Consider the following 20197-nt stretch of genomic DNA (forward strand, 5'->3'; position numbering starts at 1 on the left):
TCGCAGGTTATACACATTTGTGTGTGTATTCCATTTAATGTTCAAAAGAAGATGAGATTAAATCATATGTTGTTTAGAGATAACAATATGATCTTTAAAACAATATGTTCTTTAAAACAGTATGTTTCTTTAAAAACATGGGAAATTTAAAACATGGAAATTATTTAGCCTAAACTTCATGATAGTGACAATTTAGCATGTATTTGAAGTATCTGAAAGTATTTGAAAGGAGCATTTTTGAAGCTTCTAGGTTTATGGTGATGTTCTATTTCTTAGCTGGGCAGAGGGTACCTAGGTATTTGTTCTGTCATTTTTCTTAAAATGTACATTTGTTTTATGTACTCTTTTTGGTGTATACTGTATCTTACAATGAAAATTTTAGTGTTATACATCAAGAAAAGTGTTCATCAATTGTTAAATGGAAGAAATATTACAAAATAGTGAAGGTCATATCATCCCAACTTTATATAACATTACTCACGTTAATGTGAATATGTACGAGAAAAAGACTAAGCGTATGTAAGTGAATGAATCTATGTGACACTTGTAAACATAAACTAATACTAATACAATATTATTTTTGAAAAATATATTGTGCAGCTTTTAAATGATGCATGTGAAAAATTTTTAATTCAATAGAAAATAAGTTAAAAACTAGGATACAATATAGTATACACAGAATTATCTCAACTGTATGAACATATGAATACAAAGAAAGCTAATGTAAATCATGTAAATGTTAGTAGGGCACGATTCTGCAGGGTATAACTCTGGGTAAATTTCTACTGTCTCCTGAATTTTCCAGTGTCCATGATGAATATGTACTACTTAGGAACTGGGGTGGAGGATAGGTTTAATTTTTTTTTTTAAGCCTCCCTTAAAGGTGGTCATTCTTACCACCACCTTTCCATCTAAGTATATCCCTCCATTCTTGGTCTGTCAGCATCTCATTCATTCTTGTATGATGCCACCTAACACGTTCAATTGAAATTACTTATTATCTACCTTTTCAACTAGACTATAAGCTTTTTGATGACAGAGATCATACCCAGAACCTAGCCCAATATTTGCCATATCTTAAGCTTTTGGTAACTGTGTGTTAAATGAACCAATAAATGAAGTAATGCTCTTGAGGTACTTCCAGTCTGGAGCAGGAAACCCATACCTCTGCCAGACAGACAGACAGACAGACAGATAGACAGATACAGCAGCACTGCCTTGGGCACATGGGAACCAGGACAGAGTATTGAAGTGAGAACTTAGTCTCAGTTGCAGAAATTGGGAGACTGCTGGAGAGAAAAAAAAAGAACATGAAAGGACAATCTAGGAATTACAGGAGGAAGCATTATCATTAAGAAGGGACATAGATAATTAATCTGGGGTTAGTTTTCCAATCCTTAATCTGACTTTCGGTGAACATCTCTTTTCTGCAAACAGCTGGTGGAACATGATACGAATTTTCTGCATTTTACAGTTTCCTTTATTCTTCAAAGTATAATACATCTACTACTCAAAAATAACTACATGGTAGAAATGTGAGGACACTTAATTCCGAGAAGGAGAAAGGAGTTGCCTAATATCACATATTTAGTTCATGGCAGAGATAACTTGGGAACGCAGCTCTCTTGGCCTTGTACTCGGCGTCCGGTGCTCTTGAGAGATCTCAACATCTGGGAGGAAGACATTCTATCTCAGCTGAGATACTGACACATGTAACACTGATACACAGAACTTTCTCAAGGAAGACATAAAAATATTAAAGAAAAAAAAACCCAGAGGAAATCACTTTATCTTGTCCCAGGTTGTTTTGCTGTCTCTTTGAAGAGACAGGAACATGGACTTAATAAGTATTACCGAATTTCCTTTTAGTTCTTAACATAGCTGCTAGTCTCTGGTGGAAGGGCAAAGCTCAGAAGAAAACATTATTTCCTCTATTTGTTCTGCTGTACATCTAGCATCTATCTGTCTAGAATCTCCAGCTCCAGCCCCATTCACATCCACATTGCACTGTGCGCAGACGCAGACACACACACACAGATTACGGCAGGCGTATTTCTCTGGAAGTAGTAATCTGGATGCTCTCATGTTACATTGCTGGATGGGAACAGGACTAAGAACCTGACCCAAGGTGGAGCATAGCAAGTAAGGGGAATCAAAGCTGCATACAGACCTCAAAAGCTAATGAAGCAATATCTGAGTTAATTAGTAAGTGAAAATGCAAAAACATACTATATGCTACCCTATTAAGACAGGCTGCATAAAGTAAAGCTTAGAAATTACCCTACAAGGAAATAAAATACGTGCTCCCATTTTTATAGGTGGAGAATTTGGGAGCTTAGGATAAACTACTTGTCAGACTCACATATCTTGTCATCGACAAGATCAGGTGTGAAACACAGTATGTCTGACTCCAAATCCTACATGCTTCCATTGAATGAAAATTCTGCTGAATGAATATTCAGGAATGAGGCTCAGGTTAGAGGGGAAGGAGACAACAGCTATATGAAAAATGCCTGATCCTCAGCCTTATTCACTTAAAAGATAACAGGAACATCAGTGGTACTTCACAACTCTGGGATTATTGTAATAGAAAAGAACAAATCTGACTCCATGTTTTCGGTTTTAATCCTGTGCTCTGTTTCCGAGGCTTAGTCTAGCTGGTTCTACATCTTTTGTAAAAGAATTTTCCCTATAGCCTGAAATACACAGGACAGCCTATTCTCAAGGCTCTAACCTTTAAGGATATGAACACTTTTCCATTCATATAAAGATAACAAGTTGCAGCATAGAAAATAACATTTGTTTTGTTGGAGGTTGACAGGGACGCCATGACCTGACCCACGTGGACAGCTGCAAGAAAAGAGGATTCTAAGAACAAAGAGTTCCTACACCAAGAAGTTAGTAACAACCAAGCATACCCGCTCCTCTTTTTAGTCTAAAAGGAGACTGAATTCTGACTTGGGGAAGATGGTTCTCCAGGACATTAGTCTGCCAGCTTTCTGAATAAAGCCGGTATTCCTTGCCCCAACACCTCGTCTCCTGATTTATTGGCCTGTCGTGCAGCAAGCAGAACGAGTCTGGACTCAGTAATGTTACAAAGGTTTTCTAATCTGCTATCTCTCCTCTGTCATTTTAAACAGATTCTTCCATCATATCATAATGAAACTTAGGAGAATATTCTGTTTCACTGTGTAGGCACCTGTTCTCAATCAGCCATCATGCAAGACACGGGAAAGTTTGACACTCTAATATTTAAGAAAATCGTCCGAAAACCAGAATGAGAAAAGGAAGAAACAGTAAATTTTAAAACAATTTTCGTCTTTTTTTTTTTCTTCCCCTACCAGCAACCACTTACTTCTTGCAAAGTTGGCAAAGGAGACGAGAGACGTTCTTTTAGTTGCTGGTGCATCTGAACTTTAAAAACAAAACAAAACAAAAGGAACAAATATAGGAGGCCTTTAAGGGAAAAATTGAAAACTCCAAGCCTAGGTGTTCAGCATTTCCTGGGTGTCAGAAGGAAGCTTAGGGTGGAGACCAACTTAAGACCCAGAGCATTGCAACCTCTGGCCTGAGAGGATCCTCCTACAGAATGGAAGCCTCTTGAAGCCACAAATCCAAGAACTCTGTTTCTTCCTGAAAGAGAGCCAGATCCAGCTAATCTAGGCCTCTGGGGACTTCCCCCTGAGAATCATTCCAGGGCACCTGGGGCAGCAGAGAAAGCGCCTGAGGCTCTGTCCCAGGGGCCCGATTAGGAACTTGGGCAATGAGCAGAACAAAACTCTGCCCTTGGTTACTGACTCATCCTAGAAACTGAAATGTGTTTTGTTAAAAAAAACAGTGAACCCAAATGAAATGTGCAAAATAAAATACATATCAGTTATTCTGTGCCTGAGGATTATTCCTTCATTTAATGAAGCAACAAATATAAGTAAACATCAACTTATGTTCCATGTACTATGCTGGTATTGGAGGTACAAGCATGAGTTTAAAAAAGTCATGGTATTTACTTTCAGAGCTTATCAAGGAGGGAGGCATATTGAGCTGTAGCTAATCCATTGGGTATCTTTGTGAATTAGAAAAAAAAAAGGGCCTCTCTTGGTTAGATGCAGCCCAGATGCACACCACTTGGTGAGTAGACAGTATATTTTTGTAACTACTTAAGGCGTCTCTTCACACAGACAGAAGGAGCTCTATACCAGGATGTATGACTTGTCAAGTGGACTGCGGACTAGATTTTATCCTTCACTCTCCCTCTTGATTAGCTATCTTTGTGCATAGCCTACACACCAGGGAGGTCTCAAAAAAATAGTCTTGCAAATAGATACACTGTCACAAACACAAATAAATGCTTTAAGGAAAATTTTAGGGTCTTATCAGAGCATATGATAAAGGAGAGGAAGTTTTGCTAGTCTGGGGGAAGTCTTGCAGTATTTTTCAGAGGAACAGTGTTTGAGCTGGGATCCTTAAGATGAGTATGGGTCAGCTAGGTAAAGTTAAGAAAGAGAATTTAAGGCAGAAAAACACGAGTGAAGGATTTGATAGACCCATGGTAATTACTCATTCCAAGATCTAAAAGAAAGACCAGTTGTGCACAGACGATCTGAGGGAGAGGTGAGGTTAGAAAGCAACAAGGATGAGGTTGTGCAAGGTTTCGTACCACTTCAAGCTTGTTATAAGGCTGATGTGGAGCCAGAAAAGCTTTTAAGGAGGTGAAGAGCACAATCAGATGTGCATTTCCAAATGTCTGATTGCAGTGTGGAAAATAAATAGGTGAAGAGTAAATTTTCGAAGCAGAAGGGTCAATTAGGAGGCTGCTGCAGTTCTCCTGTGGCAAGAAGATAGGAAGTACAACTAGAGGGTAGAAGTAGAGATGACTTTGGCTGCCCCAGTTCTGACTTGGGTAATATGGTTCTCCAGGACATTAGTCCCCCATGTTCTCTGTCTGCTGGCTTTGCAAATAAAGTTGTTATTCCTTGCCCCAGCACCTCATCTCCTGATTTATTAGCCTGTCATGCAGCGAGCAGAATGAGTTTGGATTCGGTAACAATATGATAAATCTCAATCTCGATAAAAAAATTGACTCTGAGTACATTGTATCTACGGGGTCATAAGGCTTTAGTGGCGCAGTTGCTTGCACTATCTTGGACTGACTTCAGAGCCGTCTCTTGTTCCAGGCGTACTCAAAATTGACAGTATCACGGCCTACCCAGGAAATGGGTTGAAGTAGCAGATGTGCAATATGTTGCCAATATGTCTGTTTAAATAATACATTTGGAAATGGGAAAATAAAGCAGAATGTTTGGGAATCATTGGTCTTACTGTGAAATGAATTCAGGCCAAAATTCCATTTTTTCACTTGACCTTCATGGGTTTCCAGGCTGAACTGTGTTTTCTATCCAGGGGATAAGTGCCCACTATTCTTCCTAAGATATATCCCTTATATTCAGTCACCCTAGCAAATAGATGCAAATTTAGAATAAGTTTGTACACACGTTTCCTAGGTTCCTGATGGTTTGCATTAGGAGTCTTCTAGGATCTGTCCCTAGTTGTGGATCAGGAGGTAATGAGAGAAAGTGGATCAGACAGAACTTGTCATGATAGTGGCAAGAAGAGACCAGCAGCGCCCTTCTGCAAAAAAACAAGTAAAAAACAGAATGATATAGTACAACAATTTCAAGGCACTAGATACTGACCAAAGGCAGATAACAAATTAAGAAACATTTATTCTCAAACACTGTTAGAATTTCAGATAAGAGTAGCAAGAATCTGTGGCCTTTTTGTCTTGGGATATAACCATACTCGTCCTCAAACCCCTCCTCCACCCCTAGTTCTTCAGTGAGTCAGAATTTTAGTTTTATCTATGAGGCTGGTGGTAAAAACCATCAGCTTTGGTGTCAGAGGACTCGGTCTAAATTCACAGTGGAGCTTGGGCAAAACCCTGCAGCTTTGCTGGCTTGGTGTGACACTACGTTGGGAATGGACAGTGAACACCCACAGCTCTGCTACTCTGATGCTGTGGTGTTGGTTCTGGGAGAGCAAAAAATAAGCCATGTTTTTAACTGGATGATCTTAAAACTAAGAGAGCAGTAGAAAGACCGAGACAAGTTCCCCACACATCTCCGGCTACATGGAAACTACAGATACACAAGGGAGACCTGAGAAATCCTGGCTGAAATGGAAATCTAAGTGAGACCTTAGAACTGGCTAGACCTTTGAATGCATTCCAGCCTGCACACAAGTTGATCAACAGAGAATAGAGCCTTCCGGGCTCTGGGTGTTTGCATATAAACTCTGCCCAAACCATTAGCTACGCACTGAGCTGTGTAGTCACAGGGAACCCCTCGGGAACCAGGCTAAAAAATAAAAATAATTACGAAACTAAGCTGACATCAGCATCCATACAAAGCACGTTCTGCATTTAAGTTGAAAAAAGTAATTTAAAAAGAACAATGATGACATTTGACAATATAAACCTTCCAGAGTTGCAACAATATTTTCAGTTATTGAACAGATAGTATAAGTTATGTAAAGAAATAGAAAAATGTGATCCAAATTCAGGGGAAAAAGCGGTTAATAGAAGTTGGTTCTCAATAGGCCCATATATTGGATTTAGCAGTGATGAAAGTGTATTTTATAAATATATTCAATGAATTAAAGGAAACTATGTTCAAAGAATTAAAAGAAAAATGTGATGGCAGTGAGTCCACAAATAGTAAATCTCAGAAGAGAAATATAAGCTGTAAAAGAAGTGAATGCAAATTCTAAAGATGAAAACTATAGTAGCTGAAATGATACAAACAGCAGATTTGAGATGGCAGAAGCAAGATCAGAGAACTCGAAAATCAGTCAATAGAGGTTTTCAATTAAAGAACAGAGAAACAAAAGAATGAAGAAAGGTAAAGAATCTCAGAGACCTGTTAAAAGTAAATTTTCCATCAGAGGTATAGTGGGATTCTCACAAAAAGAGGAATAAAAGAGCAGAAAAAAATTGAATATATAATGACTAAAAACCTCCAAATTTTGCTGAAAAACATTAAATTAATAGATTCAATAATCTCAATAAATCTTGAGTAGGATAAATGCAAAGAGAATTATATGCAGACACATAATAGAGAAACTGGTAGAAGCCAAATACAAAGACGAAATCTCAAAAACAGCAAGAGAGAAGTGACTTGTCATGTACAGAGGGAAAAAAAAATGTGATTTACAACTGACTTCTCAACAAACAACAACAACAAAAAACAGTCAAAACTGAGGCCAAAAGACAATGGAGTGGTATTCAAATTGAGTAACAGAAAATGTTTTAACAAAAAATTCTATCTCGCAACAATATCCTTCAAAAATGAAGGCAAATGTGTACTCAGATAAACGAAGACTGAAATTATTTGTTGCTAGCAGACCTACTGTACAAGAAATACAAGAGGAAGTTCTTCAGGCTGAAAGGAAGTGACAATTGACAGTAACTCATATCGACAGGGAAGAATGAACAAAACCAGAAATGCTACCCATGTAACATATGTAGGTGATAATAAAGGAGTGTATGTGTGTGTATATATCTCTGCATTTCTATTTTCTTCTTTTAGTTTCTTTTTGAAAAACATAACATTTAAAGCAATGATATAATTATAATACTGTATTTTGGGATTTATAAAAATAAAGGTGTAATACATATGACAATGATAGCACAAAGAGAGAGGAGGAAATGGAGTCATATTGGGGTAAAGTTGCTATATGTCTTGGAAATAAATCTGTATTAAGATGAACTAGATTGTGATAATTTATGCATAGAACAACCACTTAAAAACCTAGCTATAAAATCAACAGAGAAATTAATATGGTACAATAAAAAATTTTAACAAAGAAGGCAGTAAAAAGGGCACAGAGGAATGAAAAAAAAAATGAGACAAAAAAACCCAGCAAAATGGAAGACATTAGTTCAGTCATATCATTAATTACATTGAAAGTGAATGCATTAAATCCTCTTATCAAAGGGAAAATTTGTCATATTGGATTTTAAAAAGTAAGATCCATCTATGTGGTGTCTACGGGAGATACACTTTAGAATCAAAGACACAAATACTTTGAAACAAAAAGTTGTAAATAAACATGGTAGCCATTAGAGAGCTGATGTGGCTATGTTAATTTCAAACAAGATAGACTTTCAGATAAAGAATATTGCAAGAGATAGAGAAATATATTTAATTATGATGAATCAATATGTTAGAAAGGTATAAATGTATATGCACCTGACAAGAGAGCCCCAAAATCCCTGAAGCAAAAACGACAGAATTGAAAGGAAAAATAGGTAGTTCATCACTTATGGTTGGAGAATTCAGTAATTCAATTTTAGTAATTCATAGAACAACTGAACAGAGAATCTATAAGGATATAGAATACTTGAACTATCAAACAACTTGACGTAACTTTTATGGAAAACTCCACACAAAAAGATCAGAATACATATTCTTTTCAAGTTTATATAGCACACTTTTCAGCCTAGACCATATGTCAGGCCACAAAATAAGCCTCAAAATTTTTAAAAATTGAAATCTTCTTTAATGGGTATTAACATAAAGCAGTAACTTTCTTTTCATTAGTATTTTACTTTTTTTTTTTCATTTTCAATCTTTCTGTATCCTGATAATTAAAGTGTGTTTCCTGTTACCAACTTTATTTTCCTATCATCTGACAATCTTTGTCTACTAAATGAATTATTATTTTACATTTGATGAAATTTACATTTTACATTTAATGAAATTATTGATTATATTTGGGTTTAAATATAACATGTTAGAATTTGTTTTCTTTTTTCCCACTTTTTTTGTGTGTACCTTTCCTCTCATCTTTTTGCTTTATTTTTGAGTAATCCAGTATTTTTATTGTTTCTTTCCCTTTTTACTTGTTACTTTTACATCATTTTAATGGTAATTTTAGAATTACATTTCAAGACTATATGAAACCTTAATTTATCACCATTTTAATGTTATTATTTTGTAATTAATTCTATAAATATTTTAAAGTTAATGACTAATTTATTATTACATAATAATTAAGTATAATATTTATATTCACTCATGCATTTATCTTTTCTGTTATTTTAAAATTTATTTTGGTTACTCTTTATTTTTGTTTCCATCTAGAGTGAATTTTCCTTTTACCTGAAGAACTCCTTTTTATATTTCCTTAATGTAGGTCTGCTGGTGATGAATTCTGTTTCTTTCCATTTCTAAAAATGCCTTTGTTTTGCTTTTTTTTTAACGAAGATTTTCTCTGAGTAGAGAATTCTCATTTGGCGTTCATTTCTTTCAGCACCTTGAAGACGCCATTCAGTTGATCTCTGTTTTCCGTAATTGCTATTAAAAGTCATTTAGTAGTCTTACTATTATTCCTTGAAAATAATGTATCTTTTTCCCTTTAACTACTTTAAGACTTTTTCTTTTTAGCTTTTAGCTTTATTTTTTAGTTATTTTATATGATATGCTTACATGCATCTTGTGTGTAGGTGTGTGTGTAAAATATATCCTGTTTGTAACTCAGAGTTATTCTTGAATCTGTACCTGAAGTTTTCCTCAGGTTTGAAAAACATGTGACTATTATTTCTTCATAGATTGCTTCTGATGTTCTATCTCTCCTAGCCAAGTAGAACTCCAATTATACATATGCTAGACCTTTTAACTGGACTCCATATACCCCAAGTATACTCCATATACTTTCATATATATGTTTTTTTTCTATTTGTTTCTAATGTGCTGTTAAACATTCTATTATGTTCTTAGTTTCAGTTATTGTATTTTTCACTTAAATTTTTTTCCCAACTCTCTGTTGTGGCTCCACAATTTGTCATCTGTTTTCTTCAACACAATAAAAATTGCATTAGTTTTCATTGCTTCATAACAAATCACAGTTTTTTCCCACATGTAGCATATCTCTGTGTTTTTTCTCATGTAAAGCAAATTGCCACAGATTTAATAGCTTAAAACAGCTCATATTTATTATCTCACAGTTTTCATGGGCTGGGTGTTTGGCATGGCTTGGTTGAGTCCTCTGCTTAGGATCTCAAAAAGTTGAAGTCAAAGTGTCAGCTGAGCTGTATTCCTTTCTGGAGCATGGTATCCTCTTCCAAGCTCATATGGTTCTTGGCAGAATTAGTCCCTTGTGGTTATAGAACTGAGGTTATCAGCTGCCAGCTGCAATTGCTCTCAGTTCCCATAGAGGTTGTCCACATTGCGTGCCACATGGCCTTCTTCCCAGCCCTTCCAAAACTTGGCAGCTTACTTCTTCATGGCCAGCAAGGGAAGATCTCTTGCTCCTATTCGCTAAGGTGGATTTTTATAGCTGTAATATAAGCATGGGAGTGACATCCATCACCTATGCCTTATTCTGTTGAGTAGAGGCAAGTCACAGTTCTGCCCACACTCAAGAAGATTATACATGGATGTGACTCATTGAAGGTCACCTTAGGTGCATCTGCTATAATCTGTTTATCCTAAAGTTGTATCTGATCATTTTAATAGTGATTTTTTATGGATCTGTTTCTATGGAATGCTTTTTTTTCTTCTTGATTTTTAGTCTTTTGGTGTTTTCTCCTGGTATGTTTGGTGCATTATTGTTGCACCCTGGACACTCTGTATTAGGAGTTCTCAAAATTTTCCTGAACAGAGCCAGATAGATTCAGGATTTATGGATTGTGAGTCTGTACTGAAACTACTAAATTCTGCCATAGTAGCATGAAAGCAGCCGTAGGTAATATGTCAGTGAATGAATTTCGCTATGGTTTTTTAAAACTTTATTTATGGTCACTAAAATTTGAATTTCATACAATTTTTATGTCACAAAATGTATTTTTCTTTTGACTGTTTTCAACCATTTAAAGATCTAAAAAACCATTATACAGTTTGCAGGCTGTGCGAAAAACACTGGTGGACTCGTAGGCCAGCAGGATGTAGTTTGCCTACCTTTGTTCTAAATGGAAAAAAATGTAAAGATAAATTGAGGCTTTATGTTATATTCTCTTCCTCTGGAAAAGATTTTTTTTACTTCCTGGCAGGTAGTTAGACCAAAGGCAAAAGCATATTAAGCAAAACTGAGCCGGTTTCAGTCTTTGTGAGGGTTAATTTATTTCCATTTTACCCTTTCACGTAGTCTGTAGGTATATGAAGACTGCAAGATGCTCTGCTCATCTTTTCAATCTTTTGACCAAAGACTACAAACAACAAATTATAGTTTCTTGAGGAGACTACAAAGAAGAGGGTGTCAGGCTAACATTTCCACATATCTCTTCTTTCTGGAATCTTGGCCCCTCAACTCTTTGCTGATTTAGAAACTGTATCTATATCATACAGTCATTATACCATCATTCTAGAGATGAAGGAGAACTGATTCTTTCCTACAATTTTGTAGGGATGTGAAGAGTAGCAGTTCTTTTAGTTAGCCTTAGTTTCTTCATTTGTACCTTGGGGATAATAGTATTTAAAGGCATATATTTACTTGATCATGTTATTGTGAGGTTACATAAAACAATGCTGAAGGAGGCAGAGTGAGAGACAAGATCTGGTTAGCCATTACTGTCATCATCATATTCATCATAGTATCGTATCATCACTTGTAGATGAATAGAGGCCCAGAACAATGTCTGTCGAAATACTGATCAAGTCAGTGGCAGATATGGAAACTAAAACCTGGATTTAAAAAAATCACCAGTGTAATGCTTTTCTCACCATAACCGAGGTGCCTTCTTAGATTGCTATCACTAGCAGTGCTGCTGTGGAACACAATTTCAAACGAAATTCAATCTGACCCATATTTATTGAGAATTATTTCATGTCCGGAATTGTGCTAGTATGACTTTGGAAGCTGAACTTTTGGGGGTTAAGTTGTGGTTTTCCATTTATCAGCTCAGTGTCCTGGGAAAGTTATATAACGTCCCAGTGCCTGTTTGCTGAAAACAAATAATGCTACCTGTTTTTAGGATTAAAGTAATTCATATATGTGTATTGCATAGCTTGGTACTTTGCATGTAATAAGCACCTATAATAAGTATTAGCAATTATTTTTATTAGTGGTAGTGGCTGTAGGTACCCTGAGAGAACCAAAGATAAATGAGCATCTATCTAAAGATGTTTACAGTCGAGTTAGAAATACAAGATCATTGCAAAGAAAATGATTAAAGAATTAAAAATATGTGACAGTTGAGTGTTAACCTTTACATATTTTAGGCTCCTCACACTCATTAACAATTTTGTGGACAATGGATAATAAGATGGGCGTAGAAGGTGAAAGATGACGTGGCAAGGCTGAGGTCCTGGTGGAGCTGAGCTAGGGGCTCCTGAATAATGTAGGGTATGTGGTGGGCAAAGAAGAGATGAGAAAGATCAGTTTATAAAAGTTCTTATAACAAATTCAAGGACTGGGCTGGTGATTCTGCCCAGAGACTTTAATCTGACTTCAAGTGCCAGAATATCTGAAGGTCCACCCTCCATGGACCTGGCAGGAGTGGTCCATGCTTAACTCTGCTTGGCTCTTGTTGCTTCTCTTCTGTCACTTATGAAGGGTCACTCCACAAGGTCTAAGGCCCCCCTCCTTTGGCGCCAGAGAAATGGACAGAAATGGACAGAAATTGACAGAAAGCATGACATGTATCTTAGCAAGACCATGGCCCACTGCAACAAAATTTGAAATCAGCCTTTTCTCCCTGGAGATTTCTCTTAATAGCCAAAACCTGTTAATCTTGAGATTAGGAAATGTACTGCCTGAGTAATAAGGTCCCCAGGTGCCCTACTGTTTGGGTTGTGTTTTCTGCCATTGATCACTTGGGAGTAGTCAGTGCTGTTTTGGGGAAAGAGACCCAGGAGTCTGGGACAGATAATCTGTACCTTACTAAGCAACCTCCAGCCAGAGATACTGCTTTGTGACCCAAAGAGGAGCTTCTTCCAGGAAGAGGGGCTGTGAGAATCTAGAGGAAATTTATGTAACTTTGTCCTTCATTTCCAATCTCGGGCACTGGAAGAGTGGGATAGGCGTTCTCTCTTTAGTTCTTTTAGGTGTTGTGTTCTGAGAGGTACCTAAAGATTTCCCATTGAAGGGGGAATTCCCATTAAGCTCTGCTCAGTAAGACATTAGTGACCTTCAGATTTAAAAAAAAGTGTAGACTATTTAATAAAATAACAAGTTTTTACAAAATGGCCTAAACTTAACTAAATGATGGGTTTTAAATAATAACAGGAAAGGCATTGATAAAGATCTGGGAAACATTTTATAACTTAATAAAAAATCCATATCTATTATCACAGGCAGTCACATTTCCAGTGTGGGGGACGCGACTCTCAGGCATAAATACGGCTCTGTAGAAGACCCGAGAAACAGGCTGCTTGGTGAATTTCACTTCCAATCTAAGCTCCATGAGGCCAAGGGCCATTTCTGGGTCATTTTTATTTTCCTAGTACTAACATAGTATTTGTACTTTGGGACCACTCAACACATTGAACTACTGAAAAATGATTTTGCTTGGATTTGAAGCAAAATTTTATTTGTCACAGGAAACAAACAAATCAGGTAACTATGAAATAAATAAGTTCTCTTCACTGGAGAAAAAAAATGTAAATAGTATATTCATCCATGACTGAATCAGGAGCAGGCTTTATTTTACTTTTTAAGAATTTTATTATAACTCAATAAAAAAAGTTTTAAGAAAAATTTTGGTCATTTATTTTAAAGAAAGAAAGGATAGTAAAAAGTCTAAAATCAAAGACATTATCTGAATTTTGAGGTTTCTGTTCTTCTGTACCCTCCCTGCTTTTTTTGTCTCTCATCTTTGCTTCCTACACGCTAGATGAGTAATCCTGCTCTTGCCAATGTTTTTCATTTCTCCATCCCACTCTGCACCCCTTTACTGATTGTTCTGTTAGAGTCTCCCACATCGTGGTGCTGGGATAGAGTCTTTTAAGGTGTTAACAATTAGAGCTGATTAATGGTCTGGAGGAGGAAGGAAACAGAAATATTCTAGGCTACCAGCATGAGTAAGATTGTCTGGCCAAGGAAGTGGAATTAAATTAAACAAATAACCTGGATGAATTTCAATTCAAGTGTGCAAGTATAATGAAAACTGTGATTTTATAGTGGTGGATTCTAAGCAATTGCTTATAACCCAGGACCACAATCTAGAGGTCGCTACAGATGGGTCCCGGGTATATTAGCTGGGTGGGCTACTGTGACCTAAGGGAGAAGTAAAATGTTGGGCATCTTAAGAAGGGGATTAGAAGCAAAACTGAAAATCTTACTCCACCTAATTCATACCTGTGTTGGGACAGTACGTGCAGTGGTACATGGTTCTGGTCAACGTACCTCAAGAAAGATGTTCAAAGAGCACGAAAAAGTCCTTATGAGCAATTGGGAGAGAAATGATAAAATTTATAAAATCAAGGATAGAATAATAACAGGCTTGTTTACACATCCTAGAATGCTAGGCTGAAGCCTCTCTACCCCATCCTTCTTCTCTTAGATATTTAAACTGGTTCATTGGTGGAAAATTAAAAGAAATAAGTACTAATAAAACTACTGTTTGTTAAGAGCTTCCTGTGTGTGCTATGAGTGCTATGCCAAAGACTTCAAAGACATTAACCCATTTAACACTTATGGCAACTCTATGGAGTATTACTGTATTTCATTTATAAATGAGTTTAAATATTATGCTTAAAATTTAGAGGGGCTACTGAAGGAATTTATGCAGGGGAGTTTCATTAGCAGACTTTTTTAAAAGAATGTCAGAAGACTTGGACTAAAGCCAACTGAAATGAGGGAGATTAGTTAGGAGACCATTGCAGTCGTCACAGAGAATGATGATGGTGGTTGGGAGTTGGGTGTTGGTGGACAAGCATGGAGAGGAGGGGACAGAGTGGAGAGAATTTCAAGAAGCACTTTCTTCAGGATGGAAAAGGGAAGGGAGATAATGGGAATGAGTCTCAGCTTCCTGAATGGAGGTACTGGTTAAACATGGTGGGTAATCAGGAGTAGATACAGGTTTAATGGGAAAGGTTAAATCTACTCCAGGATAGTCTGAGCTCATGTGGAGTAAGGTCATTTCTATCCCCATCACAACTTGGAATGTGCAAAATTGAAGTAAAAAACAGAACATCTGGTTCTGATTAAATGAATTTTATCTTTGCTCTGACACTGGGAAAACCCATTCCCTACTTGAAAGGACCTGAAGGGGTATCCTCAGATTTATTCCATCCTCTCTCCTACCTTTGGCTGGAATTTAAGGAAATAAGCTAAGTACCTGCATTGCCTTGTAGATCATTTTTCCTGATCTTAGAGGATATTTGGTGCAAGGCTTGCTGAAGGAATATCTAGAACTGCTCCCTTTTTGAGTCTTTCATGATCACAGTAGATTTTAGTGCAGGGCTTAGGGAGGTGAAGGCTAGGACCTAGAGTTCCAGGGAGGAGAAGTCATTCTAGGACCTTCGTGGGGCATTTGCTATTTACAGTGCATTCTGACAGTGTTGAAAGGATGTCAGCCTTAGATATCTTTTGTCTTTCACTTAGGTCACTGTTCCTCATTGGATCCTTAGGGGACTTAATCAAGAGTATTGAGAAGGGACCATAGAGCTGGACTTCTTCCTTGACCTGGACTCACCTCGTCAATGGCTGGGTAATTATTTCCATAAATCTGCCTTTTTATATGTCTCGACTTTCCTTCGCAGATCTGTCTCTACCATGAATCCCAGAGTCCTGAGTAACACTTCTGTAGTTCCAAAGAAGAGGGTGGGAAAAGGTGATGGCTCTGAGCCACTGGCCAGCAGCTGAACACTGATGATCTTTGATGTCTGAGGCATTGCTCAAAGGACGGACACACCCTTTACTGAAGGCCTTGGGCCAGCCTACTCTCTTTCATGATTAACTCATCACGCCTTTCTTTCCTTTGCCCAGCTCCTTTAAACCTAGACCTCCCTCGGTGCCAAAGCCCAACCCCACTGCTGTGACTGAGTCCTCTTTGAAGGTTTCTCCAGCTTTGGGTGGCAGCACGGGCTTGGCTTTTTTGTTGTCTTTCTAACTTTATACCTGCTGACTCTCTCTGGCAATGTCATCATCGTGACTATTATTAGCCTGGACCGTCACCTCCATACTCCCATTTACTTTTTCCTGAGCATGCTGTCCATCTCTGAGACATGCTACACTGTGGCCATCATTCCCCGTATGCTTTCTCGCCTCCTGAGTCCTCAGCAGCCCATTTCTATCCCATGCTGTGCCACTCAGCTCTTCTTCTATCTCACCTTTGGTATCAACAACTGCTTCCTGCTCACAGCTATGGGATATGATCGCTATGTGGCCATCTGCAACCCCCTCCGGTATTCTGTCATCATGGGTAAAGAAGCCTGTGTCCAGCTGGCATCTGGGTCACTGGGAACTGGCCTGGGTGTGGCCATTGTCCAGGTAACATCTGTGTTTGGCCTCTCCTTCTGTGATGTCTTTGTCATCTCTCACTTCTTCTGTGACGTGAGACCGCTGCTGAAGCTGGCCTGCACAGACACCACTTTCAGTGAGATCATCAACTTTGTTGTCAGTGTTTGTGTCCTTGTTCTACCCATGGGCCTGGTCTTCATCTCCTATGTCCTCATCATCTCCACCATCCTTAAGATCACTTCAGCCAAGGGTCGAAAGAAGGCCTTTGCCACCTGCGCCTCCCACCTCACAGTGGTCATCATCCACTATGGCTGTGCCTCCATCATTTACCTGAAGCCTAAGTCCCAGAATTCCCTGGGGCAGGACAGACTCATCTCAGTGACCTACACTGTCATCACTCCTCTGCTAAACCCCGTTGTGTACAGCCTGCGGAACAAGGAGGTCAGAGATGCTCTGTGCAGAGCCGTGGGGCAAAAGCCGCTCTCCTCTTAGTGGGGAGACTTTTTCTTTCATGTCATAAGTATGTATTAATTTTAATGCTGTTTCAATAATGCCTTTAAGTATGGGGTCAAGAAGAATAGACTACATTGAATTGGATGCCAAAACTGGAGGCTTCCATTCGGGCCTGTCGTTATTCTCTGTGCCCTCCTTCAGAGGATAGAAAATGACTTGGCATACACCTAAGAATGTAGAGGAAGGATTTACCTGCCTGAGTCACTCATGTCCCTGTTCTGTCACACACACATGCACACATCTACACCCACCCTGAGAATGTAGTGGGTTATACAACTCCACTAAGACATAAAATCCAGCAGAGTTCTAAAAAGCTGCTGAACAAAGGGCTTGGAAACCACCTCATAAATACTTCCATTGTTGTTGAGGGTGCAGGAGTAATTTGTGCAAAATTTTAACAAACAAATGAGGAGACACGTGCATGTCCTTGCCTGTGGACGTTGAAGGCTTTCTTGTAATCTGTTTTTGCTGCTTGCTAATATCCCATCACTGCCTGGGGGATCTTCAAAAGGTTGGGTACACACTTTCCAAGTGGCTACAACTGCCCTACCTGGCCATTCCTGGGAATGAGGAGTGCACACATGGCAAAGCAAAAAATCATCAGCTGCTGAGAACACAGAGGTGGGTCGTGCATTGTCCCAAGGTGCCTAGGTGAGAACAGTCCAATTGGAAAGGAAAGCGTGCTGGAAAGGTCAGTGCTTTCCATACTTCCAGAACAGGAGAGAAAGAGGATGGAGGTTGGAAGGAGCCAAGCAAAATCATAGTTTCTTTTGCAGGGTAGACCTAAATCTTGGAAATAGTGTTATAAAGTTAAGCACTTTAACTACAACTTCAGAAATTATTTATTAATGAGCAGAAGTCTGAAGCTTGACTTAACTGAAAAAATGGTCCAGTAAACTCCTAAGCCTTCAGAGGTTAATCTTCAGAAATTTCTTCTTAGATTCTCCCAACTTAAAACCTGAGTTAAAAAACAGCATTTCGTGTCTGAGCATCACAGAAGGAGAAAGCGTATGCTCTGTTCAGAGAAGGATCCTCTCTCCCTCATCCTCCCCTTCCACTCTGGCTTTCTATACTGAGGAACACACATAACTTGAGTTTCAAACCCAGCTCCTGCAGTCTCCAGAATTCAGCTCATCCCTTAGAGTGACCCTGCAGAGGCAAGATATCACTTGTGAGAGTGTCGAGAACTTAGCTGGGTGCTGAGGATGGGACAAGCCAGTGGAAATTAACAAATTCTCTAAGTCTAGTTAACGTGTCTTGCTTTGCAAAAGATAAATAAATAAATAAAACAAAACCCTGGCATGTGAAACGTGTGCAATATGATCAGAGATAAAAGATATCTTTGCCTTTGTGACTAGATTTCTAGAAATGATAGTTCACTTCTGCGAGGATAGCCCAGAAAATTTTCTTTTTTTTTTTCTTTTTTTTTTTTTTTTCCCTAGTAATGCTGCTTAGTCCAGATAAAGCTGTTAGGTAAAGGTCTGATGACCAGTGTTGCACTCTATTCTATTTGAAATTGTCTTTAGTGGATGCTCAGGACCCACACATTCATTCCCCCAGCTGCTGGGAATGTCCTGGGCTGACAGCTCTCGGTTGAGCGCTGCTTCAGAAATTGCCCTTAGTACCGAGCTACCTCCTCCTAAGTCACACCCCCTTCCCATGGGCAGGCTTTCCAATGACTTACCTTTCTCAGGGTATTGAGATGGGTACCCTTAATCTCAGTTTAAGATGATTATGGCAGGCCCCACCGGCTCCAGGGCTGTGGGATGATTTGAGGTTTCTGCTGTGACTCCATCACACTTCAGCTTCCCCTCTGCCCAGTTCTGCTGCCTTCACTCCCACCTGGGTGTTGGTGCTGAGGGCACTCCCTAATAAACTTGTTGCTTTCAAATCACTGCTTCAGGATCTCTTTCCTAGGGAATCCCAATCTGCAACACTTTAGAATTTCTAGAGCAGTGGTTGGCCAGTGGAGAACCCAAATTTTCAACCTTGATATAATCTAATGAAGGCAGAACGTCAATGATTCCTATATTTTTATTTAAAAATAATTTTATCCTACTAATTGAACGATATCTACTGTGGCTCAGTTTAGTCTGTGGCAGTACAGTGTCACTTTCTTGGAAACTGGTTAAAAATTTTGGATTTTTCTCAGAATCCCCAAGAGTCATTATTTTGTCTTCAAAAATTTCTCTAGAAACAAGGGAGAGTATAGCTCAAGGGGTAGAGCACATGTTTAGCATGCATGAGGTCCTGGGTTCAATCCCCAGTACCTCCTTCAAATATAAATAATAAATAAACCTAATTACCTCCCCCTCATAAAGGGAAAAAAAATTCTCAAGAAGCAATTTCGTTGTCATTGCAGCTGGGTGCCCTTACCTTGCAGTGACATTGCTGAGCACTCTCAGTGATAATTTGAAAATTTCAAATAACAGGAAAGCCTAAAAGTGAGCGTATGTTATCCCAATTTTCAAGAAGGGGAAGATTGTGGGTGCCATCAGTGATACAGTGATCCTGGACACATTTATAGAGTAAAAGTTTTGTGATGGGAATGTCATGGAAACTGATAAGGTGCCAGTTAAGGACTTGGGCTTGGTAGGTAACTGTCCAGAGCTGGGTAGATGGCTAAGGCAGGAAGACACTACTACCCTCCAAGGTTCTCTAGGGACTCCAGCTGGCACGTATCTCTGCCATTCTCAACGTGGAGCTCCCGTCTCTGGACTCAAGAAGATATCCCTGTTGTTCCATTTCCCATTTGATGAGAAAACAGAAAGAGCTTCTCTTCAATTATCAGTTTCCCAAAATACCAACAAGGTGTACCTCTCGTCTGAGTTTTCACTCTTGATGTGGCTGAGGAGATTTGTCTTCCATTGGCCACTAGTAGAGAGCTATTGACTTGATTTTCAAAAAACCAATCCCTAATTATTACTGGAAGTTCATGACAATTTGTGGCAGCCAATTTGGACCAGCAGTCTGAAATTTGCTCTGTGGGCTGGCCTAGACCAATTTGGTAAGAGATTGGAGGTAACACAGGAAGTCCCAAGAGTAAATTATTTTTATTCTGATCATTTGTATAACAAACATACTCCCTCTCTGGCATTAATAGACTTTGTGTATATTAAAATAAAAAGACACCTTTATAAATACTGTATTTGGGGGGGTGCACAAAATACTGAAGACCTGTGTTTTTCCACATTCCCTATGGAACAGATTATGAATATCAAGAAGAAAAAAGGTCAAAATAAACTGTAGACATAAATCTGATACAAACTTGAAATTTGGACACGTG

At 38.5% G+C, this 20197-nt stretch overlaps 1 protein-coding gene across 1 annotated transcript; it reads left to right on the forward strand.

The window, feature by feature from the left end:
• Positions 1 to 14871: 14871 nt before the first annotated feature.
• LOC102519928 (olfactory receptor 10J3) lies at positions 14872 to 16890 on the forward strand. The gene is given in 3 exon segments (XM_006178269.2): positions 14872 to 14975; positions 15925 to 15980; positions 15983 to 16890. Coding segments are annotated over 3 exon segments (1068 nt in total).
• Positions 16891 to 20197: the final 3307 nt, after the last annotated feature.

The sequence above is a fragment of the Camelus ferus genome, chromosome 21 (genome assembly GCF_009834535.1).
Source record: "Camelus ferus isolate YT-003-E chromosome 21, BCGSAC_Cfer_1.0, whole genome shotgun sequence".
Classification (NCBI taxonomy): Eukaryota; Metazoa; Chordata; class Mammalia; order Artiodactyla; family Camelidae; genus Camelus; species Camelus ferus.